The 18,353-nt window shown below is 44.3% G+C and overlaps 1 protein-coding gene across 2 annotated transcripts in view; it reads left to right on the top strand.

Moving 5' to 3' along the window:
- Positions 1-5,869, top strand: part of ZNF496 (zinc finger protein 496) — a 49,578-nt gene extending 43,709 nt beyond the window's left edge. For both annotated transcript variants that reach the window (XM_070374193.1, XM_005891101.3), the window contains exon 10: positions 2,423-5,869. In XM_070374193.1, the coding sequence (XP_070230294.1) occupies positions 2,423-3,180 (758 nt within the window). In that variant the 3' untranslated portion in view covers positions 3,181-5,869. The remainder of the gene's footprint in view (positions 1-2,422) is intronic.
- Positions 5,870-18,353: the final 12,484 nt, after the last annotated feature.

Genomic DNA, 18,353 nt, shown 5'->3' with positions numbered 1-18,353 from the left:
TGAAGGAGGACATGGCAACCCACTGCAGTATTCTTGCCTGAAAAATCACATGGACAGAGGAGCCTGGTGGGCTACAGTCCACAGTGTTGCAAAGAGTCAGACACTACTGAAGTGACTTAGCACATATGCATGAATCCCATATGTATTACATTAGTCTCCTAGGAATGATATAATGAAGTACTGCAGACTGGGAGGCTCAAACAACAGAAACTGATTTTCTCAACATTGTGGAGGTTTAGAAGATTGAGATCGAGTTTTCAGTAGAGAGGTTTCTCCTGCGGCCTCTCTTCTTGGCTTGCAGACAGCTGTCCTCTCCCTGCGTCTTCGCATGGTCATCTCTCTGCATGTCTATGTCCTAATCTCTTCTTCCAAGAGGTCTCTTGCATATTATCTCTTGAAAGATCTTATCTCCAACTATAGTCACATTCTTGATTACTGGGGGTTAAGACTTCATCTTGTATTTTTAGGAGGGTGCAATTCAGCCTGTAATACTTCACCCTCTGTTCCCCCATAATCCATACTTGTTCCCGTTCACTCTCTGTTCTCCCATAATTCATACTTCTCATATATAAAATACATCCATTCTATCCCAACATCCCTTAATCTCTTCCAGCATCAGCTCTAAATCCATAACTTAATCTAAATATCATCTAAGAAGAAAGACTGATGGTTCCCAGGAAAGTCTGAATCCTAACAGGGCAAATTCCATTAGATGTTAGGGTTTGAGATTCATCTTTGGCTCAGTGCTTTGTCCATCCTATGTGCCTGTGGATGCAGTGGCAGCTCTGTCAACCTCTGAACTGCCTTTGGGGCTGTCTTCCTTTTCTTTCAAGGATAATCCATGTTTGCATCCAGATAGCTCTATTAGTTTATTTTAGAAGTTTGATAGAGGTAGTAGTGTTAGTTGCTCAGTCTTGTCCAACTCTTTGACATCATGGACTGCCTTTGACATCTGAAAGCCTTCCTTTAGTTCATCCTCTTTCCTTTTTATTCCAAGATGGATATTCTCAGAACCACTGTTGGTCGCCCATGAAATTTACAAGGATCCAGGCCATCGGACAAGAGGGTCCTCTACAGACCATTCCTGGATTATCTCATCTCCACTCTTGGCTTCTTAGATGGTCGATAGGATCCGTGGTTGTCCTGCCACATGCTTGGTATTCTCTCCAGAACATACTTTCTCATTTTTTGCAGAATAGATAGACTGAAAATTTTCTAATCTTCAAGTCTTTCCTTCCTGCTCCCCCATTTCACATTGTACCCAGTCCCCTCACACTTGTGCTCTGATGTATGGGTAAATACCCGCATAGACTCTTCCACTGCCCAGTGTCTCTCCTGCTTGCTATGGTATTGGGTGTTCCTGCTAGGTTCTGTCCAGTTTCACCTGCCCTCACTTCCCTAAGCTGCCACAACTCTCCTTCTTCTAGCACTTAAGTCCAGAATAACCATATTCCTATTATTGTCTCAAAGGACCTGGCACCACTATCCCCCACCCCTGTTTTAGACCTGAGCCCCTCATTTCACAAAAATGAGGAAACAACTGTAAGGAAAGCTGTGTAATGGTCTCTGGGCTGCAGGCAAGGACCTCATATCAGGGTCCCCACTGCCCACCCAGCTCCTCCCCACAGTACATCTTTCCAACATCACAGACTCAAGATCCATTGAGCCAGCTTTAGTTAGTTTATAAAGTCCAGTGCATCTTTATGCATTACCACTAGTGGCTGTTGGTTGGCCTCTGATATGATACAGAGAGGGAGAGATGACCTTGAGTAATCTGGAGCCTTTGAAAAGCCCTACCATCACAGCAGGGCTCAATATCACTAGCCCTGAGCCCTTAAGCATGTGACCTGAGTTTGCCTATGTTTATAATGGCAAGTAGTACATTATTGGCTTGTGTCCAGGATCAAATGGCCTTGTGCATGTCAGAAGTCTTGAACAGCCCCTAGGGAATTTAAGTGCCTAGAATATGGTAGCTGGCAGCCTCCTGTCACTGTTTATAGAATACAGGACCCTTCTCTGTCTTAAGACTTTTAATGCACCCTGACAATTTTTCCCTTGTCTGATTAAGAAAGGTAGAGTTAAATAATGTGTAAATGGTCAAGGCTTACACAGATAGATACAGTCTTAGAGCTTGAAGGGATCTCAGTGGCTAGAAAAGAAATGAATAAAAGGACTGGATCTGGGGATTTAGGAGAAAAAGGTAGGGAAGTGAGAGAAGAAAGAGGTATGCAGAATGGGTTAGCAGTGTGGCCCATGCTAAGGGATTCCTTCTCACAAGGCATACCACAGAGATAGCTGCAGGGGAAGATTCCTTACAAAAATGTGGGTTTCTGGACCAACGCAGAACCTTCTTGGGTAGGGTTTGCAGGGGCTCGGATGTGGCCTGGGCAGCATCACTGATCACCTTGTTGCTTTCTGGTAGTGGGAGGTGATGCACCATTCCCCGAGAATAGCCTGGATGAGGAGGTGACAATCGAGATTGTGCTGTCCAGCTCTGGAGATGAGGACTCCCAGCTTGGCCCCTACTGCACAGACGAGCCGCGGAGCCCCACAGAGAAGCAGCACAGCCTCCCCATCTCCCACCGGAGCGGCATTGAGGCAGCGGGTGAGGTGCAGACCTCCTCTAAAAAGTCCTACGTGTGCCCTAACTGTGGCAAAATCTTCCGCTGGAGGGTCAACTTCATCCGACACCTGCGGAGCCGCAGGGAGCAGGAGAAGCCACATGAGTGCTCGGTGTGCGGGGAGCTGTTCAGTGACAGCGAGGACCTAGACGGGCACCTGGAGACCCACGAGGTCCAGAAACCTTTTAGGTGCGGTGCTTGTGGGAAGAGCTTCCGCCTCAACTCCCACCTGCTCTCACACAGGCGGATACACTTGCAGCCAGACGGACTAGAGTTAGTGAAGAAGAAAGAACAGGAGGCATCAGGGACCACGGGTGGGGATTCTGACGACCTGCTGACAAAGGGCAAGGCCAAGCTGCGCTGCCAGTGCTGTGATTGCGGGAAGGTGTTCCAGCGGCCTGAGCACCTGGCCCGGCACCGCAGTAACATTCACATGGACAAGTCCCAGCCCTTTCAGTGCAGGTACTGCGTCAAAAGCTTTTCCCAGAACTCTGACCTCCTCCGCCACCAGCGCCTGCACATGAAGCGCCGGTCCAAGCAGGCTCTGAACTCCTACTGAGTCGGGGGCTTAGCACACATTTTTGCGTGCAGCTCCAGCGTGGGTAAAGTGTATCCCACTTGTGCTTGGTACTGACTGGTTTCAGACTCCCCCAGGACAGAGACCACGTCCTCCTGACCTTTAACTCTCAGGTAGAAACGAGACAGTGGCCAGTTAAGTATTTGCTCTGTCTCTGCTGTGCCGAAAACCAGGAGAGTGTGTCAGCACCAGCTTTGACTTGCCCGGTGATTCGGGTCTAAGAGAACCCTGTTCAGTGCTTCCCACCTGGTGAAGGGACTGGGGTACCCCCTACCACAGGAAACCTTTGAGGGGTCTGTCCCTTGCCAGCTTGCAGTGTACTCCCTTCCTGCCCTGTCTGAATTCCTACCCCATCCTGACGTCTGGAGGTAATTTCTTCCTACCTGACAGCAGGAAGCAGGTGGGGTGATAGGTTAGGAGGAAGACAGTAAGGTGGGGCTGGACCTGTTGGCACAAGGGCAGCAGGGCCAAGCACACCAAGCCATGTCACGTCATCAGAAGTCTGTGTCCCAGGCACCATCTGGTCCATAAGAACACCTCAGAATGATCAGATGGCCCTTCCAGGCTCAGAAGCCTTTGTGGGGGACTTTATAGCTTGCCAAAGGGAAGTCTGTCTTTTATGGTGGTGACTGGTTATTGGGAATTGTGAGCTCATTCATGGCAAAGCCCACGTTAAAGCCCACATTTTAATTTGTTTGTTGGCACACACTACAAAGAAAGTGTCCTTTCTTTGTACCTTGAAGGTCCTTGGTATACTCAGTTGTGGGATAGAAGTGACAGCACCATCATTTGAAAGGCGCTTAACTTTCCCTTCCCCATTGTGTCATGTCTAGGAAAGGAGAGCTCACTCAGGGCCCGTAAAGGAGAGCTCAGGTCCATGAATGAGAAGTTCTTGTGTCTGGATGAGCTGAGCAGGAGAAACATAACTTTTGGTGAAGTCATTCTATATATATATTAACTTCGTGTGCCAGTTGTATTAATTCCTTAAGGCTGCTGTAACAAAGTACCAAAAGCTGGGTGGCTCAGAACAACAGAAATTCATCATTTCAGTTCTGGAGGCCTGGAGTCCAAGATCAAGGTGTCAGCAAGGTTGGATTCTTGTAAAGGAAGGATCTGTTCCTTGCCTCTCCTTTAGCTTCAGTGATTGCTGACAATTGTTGATGTTCTTTGTCTTGTTGAAGCATCACCCCATCTTCTCTGTCTTTACATGGTGTTCCTGTGTATGTGTCTGTCTCCAAATTTCCCCTTTTTGTAAAGATACCAGTCATATGGAGTAGGGCCTGCCCTACTGATTCCAGACTGTTCCCATCTTAATTATATCTGCAATGACCCTATTTCCAAATAAGTTCACATTCTGAGGTACTGGGGTTAGGACTTCAATATGAATTTGGGGGATGGGAAGACAATTTAACCCACAATACTAGATAATCCTGAGGTTCTGCTGATATTTCTCATTCTCAAATGAATTAGTACAAAGTTGATTTAGCTTACTCTGAGTTCCATTGGAAGCAGAACTCAGATTCAAGATTCTGTTCCCAGAGTTGGGAATCCTCTGCAGGATAGCCTTTAAAGTTCGTAGCCTGGGGTTCTGGACTGGGAGTGACACTGGTAGTGAAGCCTCAAGCAATGAAAACCATTGTCTTGATCCTGAGAGACTGGCCAGGTTGGCTCAGCTCAGTGATGAAAAAGCATGGAAGCTGTGGTGTATCGATGGCTGAGTCAGAAAGCCGGCCACCAGGCCTGTGTTTTATATTTATATGTCAGGTCCCATTAGCAGGCAGTAAGGCCGGGCAAATGAATGCAAGACCCTTTGCTCTTTGTCACTTCATTACCACATCAAGAGATAACAAAGCCAATGGAATAGTAACAGTTTTACAGTTATGAGTTCTGTGCCTGTGTAGATGCATCTATATACCCAGGAACAGTAAATACAATAAAATAATTTGGTTATACCCTGAACAAGAAATAAACTATTGGGGCTCTTTGTTTTCTAAATAGTTTCCCTCTTGGGTTGACCTTGCCAGAAAAGGGGAAAATATGTATCTTGAAGGACAAGGGAAGAGAAAATTTCAAATAGAGGCCAGATTCTGTGTACATTTGCCCTACCCACCTATGCACTCTTGCCCAACAGTCCCATTAAGGGAGGAAGTTATGAACTCACCCACTTTAGATATTTGTATAAAAGAAGAAAACTGGTCTATTTAGTATATTTTATCTGTAAAATCAGATCATAAGTAAGAAAGACAAAAGGGGGTATAACAGAATTGAAACCCATGGGGAGGCTATATATCTTATCAGTACCCACCAGATATTGTGAGGGAGTATCAAATTCACTGACTCAGACCTGACCAGGGTACCTAGCTAATCAGAAGTTCACCTTCCCCCTGGATTCAGAAGCCCCTCTGGATGGTGCAGCTCAAATCCTAGGTTCTTCCCATGCAGAGGAACCATTGGGTTCTGGAAAAAGCTTCTCCAGAAGATAGAACCGACTCACTTCATCCTTCCTCCCCTCCCTTCCTGGGTGGCTGGGCAGACAGATGAACTGTGTGTGTACCTTCCCGTGGATGTGCAGACCCCACATCCAAAAAGTATCTGTCCTCCCCCTTCCTCTGATCCCTTGGCATTGTTCCCATAAATTCACAGGTGCAAAATAAAAATTTGACTTGCTGAATTAATATTCGTGTTTGACTTTTCAATTAAAACAGTATGAGTAGCACAGCTGAGAGAGCTCATCAGTTGGCCTGACAAAGAGAACTTGAGGGCTCCCTGGTGTCTCAGTGGTAGAGTCCGCCTGCCAACGCAGGAGTCTCGGGTTCAGTCTCTGATCTGGATGATCCCACATGCCACAGCGCAACTAAGCCTGTGCGCCACAACCACTGAGCCTGTGCTCTGGAGCCCGTGCTCCACAGTAAGAGAAGCCACCGTAATGAGAACCCTGCGTGCGCCACAACTAGAGAGCAGTCCCTGCTCGCCACAGCTGGAGAAGGCCTATACAAAGCAAGGAAAACCGGCACAGTGAAATAAATATAAGTTTTAGAAAAGAACTTGAAGTGGGAGGATGCTGAAAATAGCCCTTCTGGATGTCAGACATCACCTTATAAAACTTTTAGGCCTCAGATAGGTAGTCCTGGTCACCTGATCTGATTACCTGTCTTTTTAGAAGAGAGAGGAAGTAATGACTTACTTTTTTTTTAATGTTTTGTTTATATATATATATTTGACTGTACCAGGTCTTAGTTGTGGTATGTGGGGTTTTTCTGGCATGCAGGATCTTTAGTTGCAACATGTAAACTCTTAGTTGTGGCATGTGGGATCAAACCTGAGCCATGGAATCAGCCATTGGACCACTAGGGAAATCCCTGTAACCAGGAACAGGATTAGGATACACTCCTGATCGCACCATAGCTGTTAGCTGTTTCACCCAACTTCAGCCATTTTCATACAACCTCTCCTAACCTCTTGCCCCAGCTGGGAAAAACCAAGATTAAGCCAATGGTGGAAAGGTCCCTTGCTAATAAGTTGTCAACTACAAATTGGCACTTGCCAAGAGCATTGCCAGTGACTGAACAAGGGGATCTGCCTCTGTGGACATTGAACCCTGTGCCGCTGCAGCTGTTGACCTTCAACACCCCGAGGGAGTTCAGGATGGAATGGAGGCACTTTGTGCTCCAGGGAATCTCGTGGAACCAGGTCTTCAGATAGTTTTTCAGGAACTGATTTCATGATCCCAACCCTTGCATCTATTCATATCTTGAAAAGCACTAAATCACTAAATGATGCCATCAGCTCCTCATGACTGGCAGAAAGACTTTCATAAAGTGAACATTTCATTGTATTGAACTCCCCTTTCACCAAAATCTTATGTATTGCCCTTCCCCCACCGCCTCTTTGGAGCAGTCTCAGAGCTGTCTGAGGTGCTGTCCTCCAGGTTGCAGTCCTCATTTTGCCCTGAAATAAAACTTATCTCAAAACTCTCAAGTTGTGCGTCTTTTTTAATCAACAAAATCATGATACAAGTGGAAGAGAAGGCACAAGTCTGTGCCAACCTTAGACTAGAGATTGGTCCTGGTTGCTTTTCTGCCATGGGATAGTTTCCATCCTCTACCAAAAGCAGAATTTTGATCAGGCACAAACACTTCTGCTTGCAGTGTAATACAGGGAATTTGATGACATTTATGTCACCTCCCCCTCCCACACACACCCCGTTCCACCAAACAAGCCCAGGTGTTTTTCTGTTAACAACAGAAGTTAATGCTGTTTTATCTTATAAGTAATAGTCAATGCCCACCAGTGCTCCAATGCAAACAAGTCTACAGATTAGGTAACATGTGAACCTGTGCTTGACTAGGAAATGAACATCAGGATGAAGTTTGGATGACAGGCTCTCCTGCTGCCTCATCCCACATCTAAGGCATCCAGCATCTGCTGGCTAGTTATTAAGGGCCATAAGTTCATCAAGTACAAAGCCCTGGGTTCCATCCAAACCTGCTTTGACCATCCCATACAGACTGGGAATTTTATCCTCTCTCTAAATCATAGTCAACAACCAAGGTACCATGATTAATGTGCATATCATCACCAAGGTACATTGCAGTGTTATCAATTCCCCATTAAAAAAAAAAAAAATGCAGACGAAATGGAAGACCAGATTCATATATAAGTGGGAAGGGCCAGGCTTCCCTTTTGTATCTAGGCTATAGCCAAGGATATTGAAACGGGAATCTGAGTTCTTGTTCTCAGAGTTAAAGAAAGAACTTCACAAACACGCAAACACTCAGGGTAGCAAGCAGACAGAATTTATTTCAGAGAGAAGACAAGTACAAAACTCTCAGCATAGATATTGATAGGGGATGAAGTGTCCCCTGAAAGCGTTATCTGTAGTAGTTTATATTCTTACTAGTATTGATCTATACGTTTCTGGTTGGCTCTACCCTTAGCATATGTCATTTTTAACCAATCAAAGGTCACAATTTTTATTGTAGCATTCCTGAGTTATCTTTTGATCCTCAAGTTTTAAGTTGTCTTAGACATTTAGTTGCCAACCATGACCCTTTTATATGACCTCCAGCCATTTTACAATGGACCAGATGTATGTGCTAAAAATTAATGATCACCAGTTGTTTTTCCCTCAGGCATATGGAACAGAAGTTAATTACCTTTCCTGGATCTGAGTGCTGATAATTTATCAGACCCAGAACACATTTCTCTGAGAGCCAGGAATTTGGGACAAAGGATATAATTTTAGGTTAATGGAGTAGGATGTTTATTGAAATAGGCTGAGGTCTCAGAGTTCCTACACTAACTGCCTAACAATTTCTACCTCAGTGTTACAGCCAGGTTGGTAACCTTCACAAGTCAAAGGACTGTACTCTTAGCATGTAAGTAAATGGCATCACCTTTTCCATCACTCATTAAAAAAAAAAAAAAAAAAATTTGATACAGTTGTGTCTATACTAGCCTATTATATACAGGTCTTGCTACATCTTGTCAAAATATAAAGGGGCCAGGATACCTGCCCTGAAAATGAAAAAGTGCAGATTTAATAGCTGGGGTAAATTGATCCTATCCAAATCAAGCTGCATCCCCTTTGAAGGTGTCTGGGTGCTCAGAAGAGATGGGAGCCTGCTTCTAGTCCATCAAAGGTAAATTCAAAACGAGATTTCTACACATTTTTAAGTGTTTTCCCTGAGTATTTTTGAGGAAGAAGATCTGGGTAGAAAAGTATGTAAACTCATATGGGAATCACACCAACAGTTTTCATCTTCAGCAAACTTTAAGCTGTCAGGTTGCAGATAGGGGGAGTGGGGTGTGGGGTGTGGGTTTGCTGAGTGGCTGGACCAAATTTATCTTGAACTCCCTTTTTTGCCACGCATGTTTTTCTAGAATGGCTTGCCTAATCTCAAGATGATATGGGAGTCATGATCTGAAAACTTAACTAGCAACTTCCTTTAACCATCTGCTCGAGAAGCCAAAAATCTAACCAGATGTGAACTCACCAAATTTATAGATGCAGAACCAGGTGTTCCAGCAAAGATGGCTACTGAAACAGGGGCCCCAGCATCCTTAAAGCTTTCTCTCATGCCTTTGGAGAGTTTCATGTGGTTACCTTTGATGACAGACAACACATAACTTTGGCTTGGGCACACTCTGTCCTTTGAGAAAGTGCTAGGCAGGTGGGCAGTATTGGAGTTTAGAGAGGGTGGCATAGATCCACACTGTAGTTGAGAAGGAGATTGCTCAATGCTTTCTCCACTGCTAATCACCAAGAGCAGAAATCTCATTGAGTTTATCTGTCTACATTGTCAGCTCAGTATCTGATACAGAGTTGGATATTGATAATGTGCAATGTGCACCTTGTCACTTTTGGCCTCCCAAGAGAGAATGGACTCCTGTTGGACTCCTGAAAACCAGCTTGGGTCCAGATGCTGAGAAGAGCCTGCTGCTATCCTGACACCACTGCTCTAACACCAACTGGGTGGGTGTCCACTGTGGATAGGGAATATTGCCTATCATTCTGTAAACAAGGATCAAGCTATCAGCCACTGTAGCCCTACCATCCCCACCCCCTACTCTCCTGACTGTGTCCTGAGGGGAATTCATGAGACAGAAAACCAGGAAGCATTGTGTGCTTTGCATCAGTTCAGTTCAGTTCAGTCACTCAGTTGTGTCTGACTCTTCCCGACCCCATGAATCACAACATGCCAGGCATCCCTGTCCATCACCAACTCACTCATACTCATGTCCATCGAGTCAGTGATGCCATCCAGCCATCTCATCCTCTGTCGTCCCCTTCTCCTCTTGCCCCCAATCCCTCCCAGCATCAGAGTCTTTTCCAATGAGTCAACTCTTTGCATGAGGTGGCCAAAGTACTGGAGTTTCAGCTTTAGCATCATTCCTTCCAAAGAAATCCCAGGGCTGATCTCCTTCAGAATGGACTGGTTGGATCTCCTTGCAGTCCAAGGGACTCTCAAGAGTCTTCTCCAACACCACAGTTCAAAAGCATCAATTCTTTGGCGCTCAGCTTTCTTCACAGTCCAACTCTTACATCCATACATGACCACTGGAAAAACCATAGCCTTGACTAGACGGACCTTTGTTGGCAAAGTAATGTTTCTGCTTTTGAATATGCTATCTACGTTGGTCATAACTTTTCTTCCAAGGAGTAAGCGTCTTTTAATTTCATGGCTGCAGTCACCGTCTGCAGTGATTTTGGATCCCAAAACAATAAAGTCCGACACTGTTTCCACTGTTTCCCCATCTATTCCCCATGAAGTGATGGGACCAGATGCCATGATCTTCGTTTTCTGAATGTTGAGTTTTAAGCCTACTTTTTCACTCTCCTCTTTCACCTTCATCAAGAGGCTTTTTAGTTCCTCTTCACTTTCTGCCATAAGGGTGGTGTCATCTGCATATCTGAGATTACTGATATTTCTCCTGGCAATCTTGATTCCAGCTTGTGCTTCTTCCAGCCCAGTGTTTCTCATGATGTACTCTGCATAGAAGTTAAATAAGCAGGGTGACAATGTACAGCCTTGATGTACTCCTTTTCCTATTTGGAACCAGTCTGTTGTTCCATGTCCAGTTCTAACTGTTGCTTCCTGACCTGCATACAGATTTCTCAAGAGGCAGGTCAGGTGGTCTGTATTCCCATCTCTTTCAGAATTTTCCACAGTTTATTGTGATCCACACAGTCAAAGGCTTTGGCATAGTCAATAAAGCAGAAGTAGATGTTTTTCTGGAACTCTCTTGCTTTTTCGATGATCCAGCAGATACTTGCAATTTGACCTCTGGTTCCTCTGCCTTTTCTAAATCCAGCTTGAACATCTGGAAGTTCACGGTTCACATACTGTTGAAGCCTGGCTTGGAGAATTTTGAGCATTACTTTACTACCGTGTGAGATGAATGCAGTTGTGTGGTAGTTTGAGCATTCTTTGGTATTGCGTTTCTTAGAGATTGGAATGAAAACTGACCTTTTTCTGTCCTGTGGCCACTGCTGAGCTTTCCAAATGTGCTAGTGTATTAAGTGAAGCACTTTCACAGCATCATCTTTTAGGATGTGACCTTTCAGAAAAGCAGTTTTCATTCCAATCCCAAAGAAAGGCAATGCCAAAGAATGCTCAAAATACCACACAATTGCATTCATCTCACACGCTAGTAAAGTAATGCTCAAAATTCTCCAAGCCAGGCTTCAGCAATATGTGAACCGTGAACTTCCAGATGTTCAAGCTGGTTTTAGAAAAGGCAGAGGAACCAGAGACCAAATTGCCAACATCTGCTGGATCATCAAAAAAGCAAGAGAGTTCCTGAAAAACGTTTATTTCTGCTTTATTGACTATGCCAAAGCCTTTGACTGTATGGATCACAATAAACTGTGGAAAATTCTGAAAGAGATGGGAATACCAGACCACCTGACCTGCCTCTTGAGAAATCTGTATGCAGGTCAGGAAGCAACAGTTAGAACTGGACATGGAACAACAGACTGGTTCCAAATAGGAAAAGGAGTACATCAAGGCTGTATATTGTCACCCTGCTTATATAACCTATATGCAGAGTACATCATGAGAAATGCTGGGCTGGAGGAAGCACAAGCTGGAATCAAGTTTGCTGGGAAAAATATTAATAATCTCAGATATGCAGATGACACCACCCTTATGGCAGAAAGTAAAGAAGAACTAAAGAACCTCTTGATGAAAGTGAAAGAGGAGAGTGAAAAAGTTGGCTTAAAACTCAACATTCAGAAAACAAAGATCATGGTATCTGGTCCCATCACTTCATGGGAAATAGATGGAGAAACAGTGGAAACAGTAACATTTTATTTGGGGGGGCTCCAAAATCATTGCAGATGGTGACTGTATCCATGAAATAAAAAGATGCTTACTCCTTGGAAGAAAAGTTATGAGCAAGCTAGACATCAGATTAAAAAGCAGAGACATTACTTTGCCAACAAATGTCCATCTAGTCAAGATTATGGTTTTTCCAGTAGTCATGTATGGATGTGAGAGTTGGACTATAAAGAAAGCTGAGCACTGAAGAACTGACGCTTTTGAACCGTGGTGTTGGAGAAGACTCTTAAGAGTCCTTTGTATTGCAAGGAGGTCCAACCAGTCCATCCTAAAGATCAGTCCTAAATATTCACTGGAAAGACTGATGTTGAAGCTGAAACTCTAATACTTTGGCCACCTGATGCAAAGAACTGACTCATTTGAAAAGACCCTGATGCTGGGAAAGATTGAAGGCGAGAGGACAAGGCCACGACAGAGGATGAAATGGTTGGATGACATCATCGCCTCGACATACACGAGTTTGAGTAAACTCCGGGTGTTGGTGATGGACAAGGAGGCTTAATGTGCTGCGGTGCATGGGGTTGCAAAGAGTCAGATGCGACTGAGCGACTGAACTGAACTGAACTGAGGCTTCATTCAGCCTCCTTACCTTCCCTGAGTTCAAAAGGGCAGATCCAAGCATTTGCTAATCTGGAAAAGGAGGGAATGCAGAAACAAGGGAGGAGTGGTCAAGAAACAATAGTGCAGCCTTGGGACATTGTCTTGGTTCCCCCTCAAGAAATATAACAATTTCTTTAAGTTCTGCTGGAACTAAAGCCCTACCCTGCTGGAAGATGGTAACTTCCTGCTGAGTAAAAGATCTCTGGAGCACTGCCCTGTTATCTCACTATCAACCAATCAGAAGAAAGTCACACATCACCTCACATTGTGCCTATAAAAATTTTCCTTCCTAAACCATAGGGGAATTCAACGTTTTTAAGCCTGGGCCACCTATTCTCTTTGCCTGGCCCTTTAGTAAATCTTTCTTTGCTCCAAACTTTAATGTTTATTTTTATTTGGCCTCACTGTGCATCAGGCACATAAACTTTCAGTTCAGTTCAGTCACTCAGTCGTGTCCAACTCTTTGTGACCCCTGGACTGCAGCCAGGCTTCCCTATCACCAACTCGTGGAGCTTGCTCAAACTCATGTCCACCGAGTTGGTGATGCCATCCAACTATCTCATCCTCTGTCATCCCATTCTCCCCTTGCCTTCAATCTTTCCCAGCATCAGGGTTTTTTCCAATGAGTCAGTTCTTTCCATCAGGTGGCCAAAGTATTGAAAGGTTGTTGTTGAATCACGCGAAGACACCAGGATTCTTGGCCCCCGGAGGAGAAGAATTCAATCCTGGGCCAGAGACGAGGCTTGATCACTCAGAGCTTTTGTGTAATAGAGTTTTATTAAAGTATAAAGGAGATAGAGAAAGCTTCTGACATAGGCATCAGAAGGGGGCAGAAAGAGTACCCGCTTGCTAGTGTTAACACTGAGGTTATATAATCCAAAGAATGTCTGGAGGTTGTAAAGACCTCATCAGACCTACTCCCATAATTTACATTTTAAGATAACACTGTCCTCAGGCAAGATACACCCTTGTAAAGACCAGGTCTACTCCCATAATTAACATTTTAAGATAACAGAAGGTTGAATCCAAAGACTGTCCTTAGGCAGGATACATTATTGTTATATAATCCTAAGGAATGTGGAGAAAGAAGTTTGTCCTTTCTTCCTCCTTGAGAATTCCAGACCCTTCTCTCCTTGGGGACCCCTAGACTCCCTATCAACCTGCCTAGGAAATAACTCTCTCATTCCCCACTTTTCTTTTAGGAGAATTATGTTGCCTAGGGAAAAGGGGAGTCGTTCTCGTTCCATAACTACTTCCGAGCTGACAAGGGGCGTTGTCCCTAAATTGGTGAGGCAACATATTCTCCTAATCCTCATATTGAGGATATCTGATCCAGGGGCCCCAAAGAGTAGTTGGAGGAAGCTACAGCAGTAGCAGGAATTTGAGCAACCATTTGTAACTTAAAAGCTTTCACGTGGCTAGAAACAAATCCAGTTATACAGTTACAGATGCAGGGTGCAGACAGCAAGAACAAAACAATCAGAATCAAAATTAAAAGTCACATTGTGTCCACAGTTAAAGTGCAACGTGTTGCATCTGTCCATTTTATGGTTGGTAGATGTCATCAGATGAAGAAGAGGCATTGTATGTGATTGTTGTCGAAGGTACTCACAGACTTGGAGAAAGTCTTTTCCTTGAAGTGGAGATGTCTACCGCTGGAAGCCTTCCACTGATAAAGAGGGGAGTGCTCCACAGACCCAGCAGTTAGACCGATTGTGGAATGCAGCATAGGAGTGAGCCCAGGACAGGAAGGCATTGTCTTGAGGCTCAAACAGCAGACTCAGGATTTTTGGAGTCAGCAGAAGTAGACTCACATAGATTATCAGGCTCATCCGCTGCCCTTTGCTTAACTCTAGAGCTCAGGTCAGAGCCACAAGCTCCACTAACTGAGCACTGGTTCTTTGGGAGAGAGATTTTGCTTCCAAAACCTGTTCAGCAGTCACCACGGCGTAACCTGCTTTACGCTTTCCATCCTGAACAAAAGAACTGCCATCTGTAAATATTTCCATGTCAGGATTGTCTAATGGGGTATCTTTTAGATCCTCCCAAGCTGCATAGTTTAAAGTTAGGAATTGAGAACAATCGTGATCAGGTGTTTCATTTTCCTTCTCTGGAAGGAAAGTGGCAGGATTTAAATTTCCACAAACTTTAAGCTTAGTTACTGGTCCTTCTAACAACAATGACTGATACTTAAGAAGCCTACTGTCTGTCATCCAAATATTAACCTTAGAATTTAAGATTCCACTCACATCATGAGAAGTCAGTACAGTAAGGTTTCGTCCATTAATTATTTTTAAAGCTTCAGGTGCTAATAAAGCCGCTGCCCCAATTACTCTTAGGCAGTGGGGCCATCCACGTGAAACTACATCTAATTCTCTGCTTAGATAAGCAATAGGTTGCTGGTGAGGCCCTCGGGGTTGTGTCAAAACTCCCAATGCCACACCTTTTCTTTCAGTGACAAACAAATTAAATTCTGACCCTGTGGGCAAGCTCAGAGCTGGAGCTTGCAGGAGAGCAGTCTGAAGAACCTTAAAAGCCTTTTGAGTTTCTGGAGACCAAACAAGTTTGTCGGTTTGGGCCTGCTGAGTTTCAGCTAAAAGTTTATATAAAGGCCGGGCAAGTTCCCCGTAACCCGGAATCCGGAATCCAAATGCGACAGTAACCTGTGATTCCCCAAAATCCTCTTAATTGTCTTAAAGTCATAGGTAGGGGGTGATTTAGTATAGGTTTAATTCTCTCAGGGCCTATGGCCCTAGTCTCTTCTGATATGATTAGGCCCAGATATCTAACCGATTGTTGACAAAGCTGAGCCTTTTCTCTTGATGTCTTGTAACCACAGCCTGACAGAAAGTTTAAGAAATCTTCTGAGGCTTGCGAATAAGCTTCCTCTGTCTCAGCACAGAGCAAAATATCATCTACATATTGTAACACCACCGCTTCAGAACTATTAAAGTTTTGTAGATCCCGTGACAAACTTTGTCCAAATAAGTGAGGACTGTCATGAAATCCCTGGGGCAAAACTGTCCAGGTTAACTGAGAAGCTGGCTGCGTAGGGTCTTCAAAGGCAAATAGAAATTGACTTTCTTCCACCAAAGGCACTGAATAGAAGGCATCCTTTAAATCAATTACTGAGAAATATTTGGCCCGTTAGGAATTTCAGACAATAGAGTATAAGGATTAGGCACCACGGGGTGTAAAGGAACTACAGCCTCATTTATTATTCGTAAATCTTGAACTAGTCTCCATTTACCATTCAATTTCTTTATACCCAAAATAGGAGTGTTGCGAGGACTGTTACAGGGAATTAATAGTCCCTGCTCCTTTAAATTTTTGATGATGGGTTTTAACCCTTCCTTAACTAGGTTTCAGTGGATACTGCTTCTTATGTGGAAGTACGTGTGGGTCTTTGAGCTTAACAACTACAGGAATAGCATTTTGTGCTCGACCCACAGATTTTCCATCAGCCCATACTCTAGGTTTTACATTTTGTTCAACTAAAGGGAGAGAAAGGAAGGGCTCCATATTCATGAAAACAGAGGCATGGACCTTGCTCAGTATATCCCTTCCCAAAAGGGGTGAGGGAGATTCTGGCACGATCAGAAACCCATGTGAAAACAGCACAGAATCCCAGTTGCAAGATAGAGAATAACTGAAATAATACCTTTTGGCTCGTCCAGACAGTCCCATTATGGAAGCAGATCGGGAAGAAAGTGGGCCAGGGGCTTCAGTAAGCACAGAATAAGTTGCCCCAGTATCTAAAAGGAAATCGACGGATTGGCCCCCCACAATTATTAATACCCGGGGTTCCTCAGGTGTAATTAGGATGGGAGCTTGTGTGGGGACCCCCGGGCACCTTCAGTCCTGATTGTCTTGAGAGTCCGACCCCGGAGACCTACGCCTCTGGGGGCAGTCTCTCTTCCAGTGTGGTCCTTTGCAGACAGGACATGGAGCTGGGGGCAGCTTAGATGCCTGAGGGCAATCCCGCTTGAGGTGCCCCTCCTTTCCACAGTAATAGCAAGCCCATCCCTTTTCACCTGGGTCCCTCTGGACATTTTTCTCAGGCTGTTTAAGAACGTTTTTCATAGCCATGGCGAAGGCTTCCGCCTTTTCCTTTGTCTTTTTTTGCCTTTCTTTTCCTCATATTCCCTACCATAATAGACTGTCTGAGCCAGTTGTAACAGAGTATCTAAAGACTGATTTGGTCCATATGCCTGTTTTAATAGCTTATGGCGGATATCTGGAGCCGACTGAGTGAGAAATCTATCCTTTAAGATCACTTTTCCCTCTTCACTTTTGGGATCAATCTCAGTGAATCTGCGAAGGCCTTCTCTCAGTCTATCTAGGAATTTACCAGGAGCTTCCTTCTCCTGTTCTATGTCTGCCAATTTGCCATAGTTTAAAGGCTTAGAACACGCCTGCCTAAGTCCTTCAAGAATACATCTAACAAAATGACTGTTTCCAGTTTTTTAAGGAATCTCCACACTGTTCTCCATAGTGGTTGTACTAGTTTGCATTCCCACCAACAGTGTAAGAGGGTTCCCTTTTGTCCACACCCTCTCCAGCATTTATTATTTGTAGACTTTTGGATCGCCCCCATTCTGACTGGTGTGAAATGGTACCTCATAGTGGTTTTGATGTGCATTTCTCTGATAATGAGTGATGTTGAGCATCTTTTCATGTGTTTGTTAGCCATCTGTATGTCTTCTTTGGAGAAATGTCTATTTAGTTCTTTGGCCCATTTTTTGATTGGGTCATTTATTTTTCTGGAGTTGAGCTGTAGGAGTTGCTTGTATATTTTTGAGATTAGTTGTTTGTCAGTTGCTTCATTTGCTATTGGACGACCCAGAGGGATGGTATGGGGAGGGAGGAGTGAGGAGGGTTCAGAATGGGGAACACATGTATACCTGTGGTGGATTCATTTTGATATTTGGCAAAACTAATACAATTATGTAAAGTTTAAAAATAAAATAAAATTTAAAAAAAAAATGACTCTGATCCCATCTTCCTTTAGCTGTGTTGTAGTCCCAGTCTGGTGCTATAGTTGGGACTGCCTGATTCCCAGTGGGGAGGGCCGCTATCTCATTCTCCTTCTTCCCTACTGATTCATTACCAAGCCATTCATCTCCATAAGCAACCGCTTTTTCCAAAACTCGAGTCTTTGACTCGGGAGTCAGTGTATGTCCCAAGATATACATCACATCCTTCCAAGTGAGGTCATAAAGCAGAGTAACACCTTTAAAAGCTCTAATATATTTTTCTGGGTCCTCTAAATAGTCTCCCAGATCCTCCTTGATTCTTTGTATTTCTTGATAAGAGAAAGGCTTATTGACTCTCACAGACTGATTATTTCTCCCAGTGAGTGTTTCATAAAGAGGCAACAGCTTGTGTGACTGTTCCTCAGTCTCTCTGGCTGCTCTGTGCATATGATCCCAGGGATAGATTGGAGAAACCTGTTTTTTCTCTTCTCTTTGTCTCCTGTCCTCCATCTCATCTCTTACATCGATGGTCTGAGTTTCTACTGAAATCAGAGTAGTCTGAGGTCGTACTGAGACAGGAGTTGTTTGGACCTCCATGTGGGCAGTTTGAATCCCAATTTGGAGTCCCCAGTATGGGGGCAAAGTAAGAGGACAGGAGGGAGCTGAAGGTTTCACGCCCAAATCTATACCCTTAGGACATAAGTCTGGCATATTTTGCAGAGAGAAAAAGGGCAAC

Source organism: Bos mutus, chromosome 7, assembly GCF_027580195.1.
Source record: "Bos mutus isolate GX-2022 chromosome 7, NWIPB_WYAK_1.1, whole genome shotgun sequence".
Classification (NCBI taxonomy): Eukaryota; Metazoa; Chordata; class Mammalia; order Artiodactyla; family Bovidae; genus Bos; species Bos mutus.
This window is presented reverse-complemented; position numbering and strand designations above follow the sequence as displayed.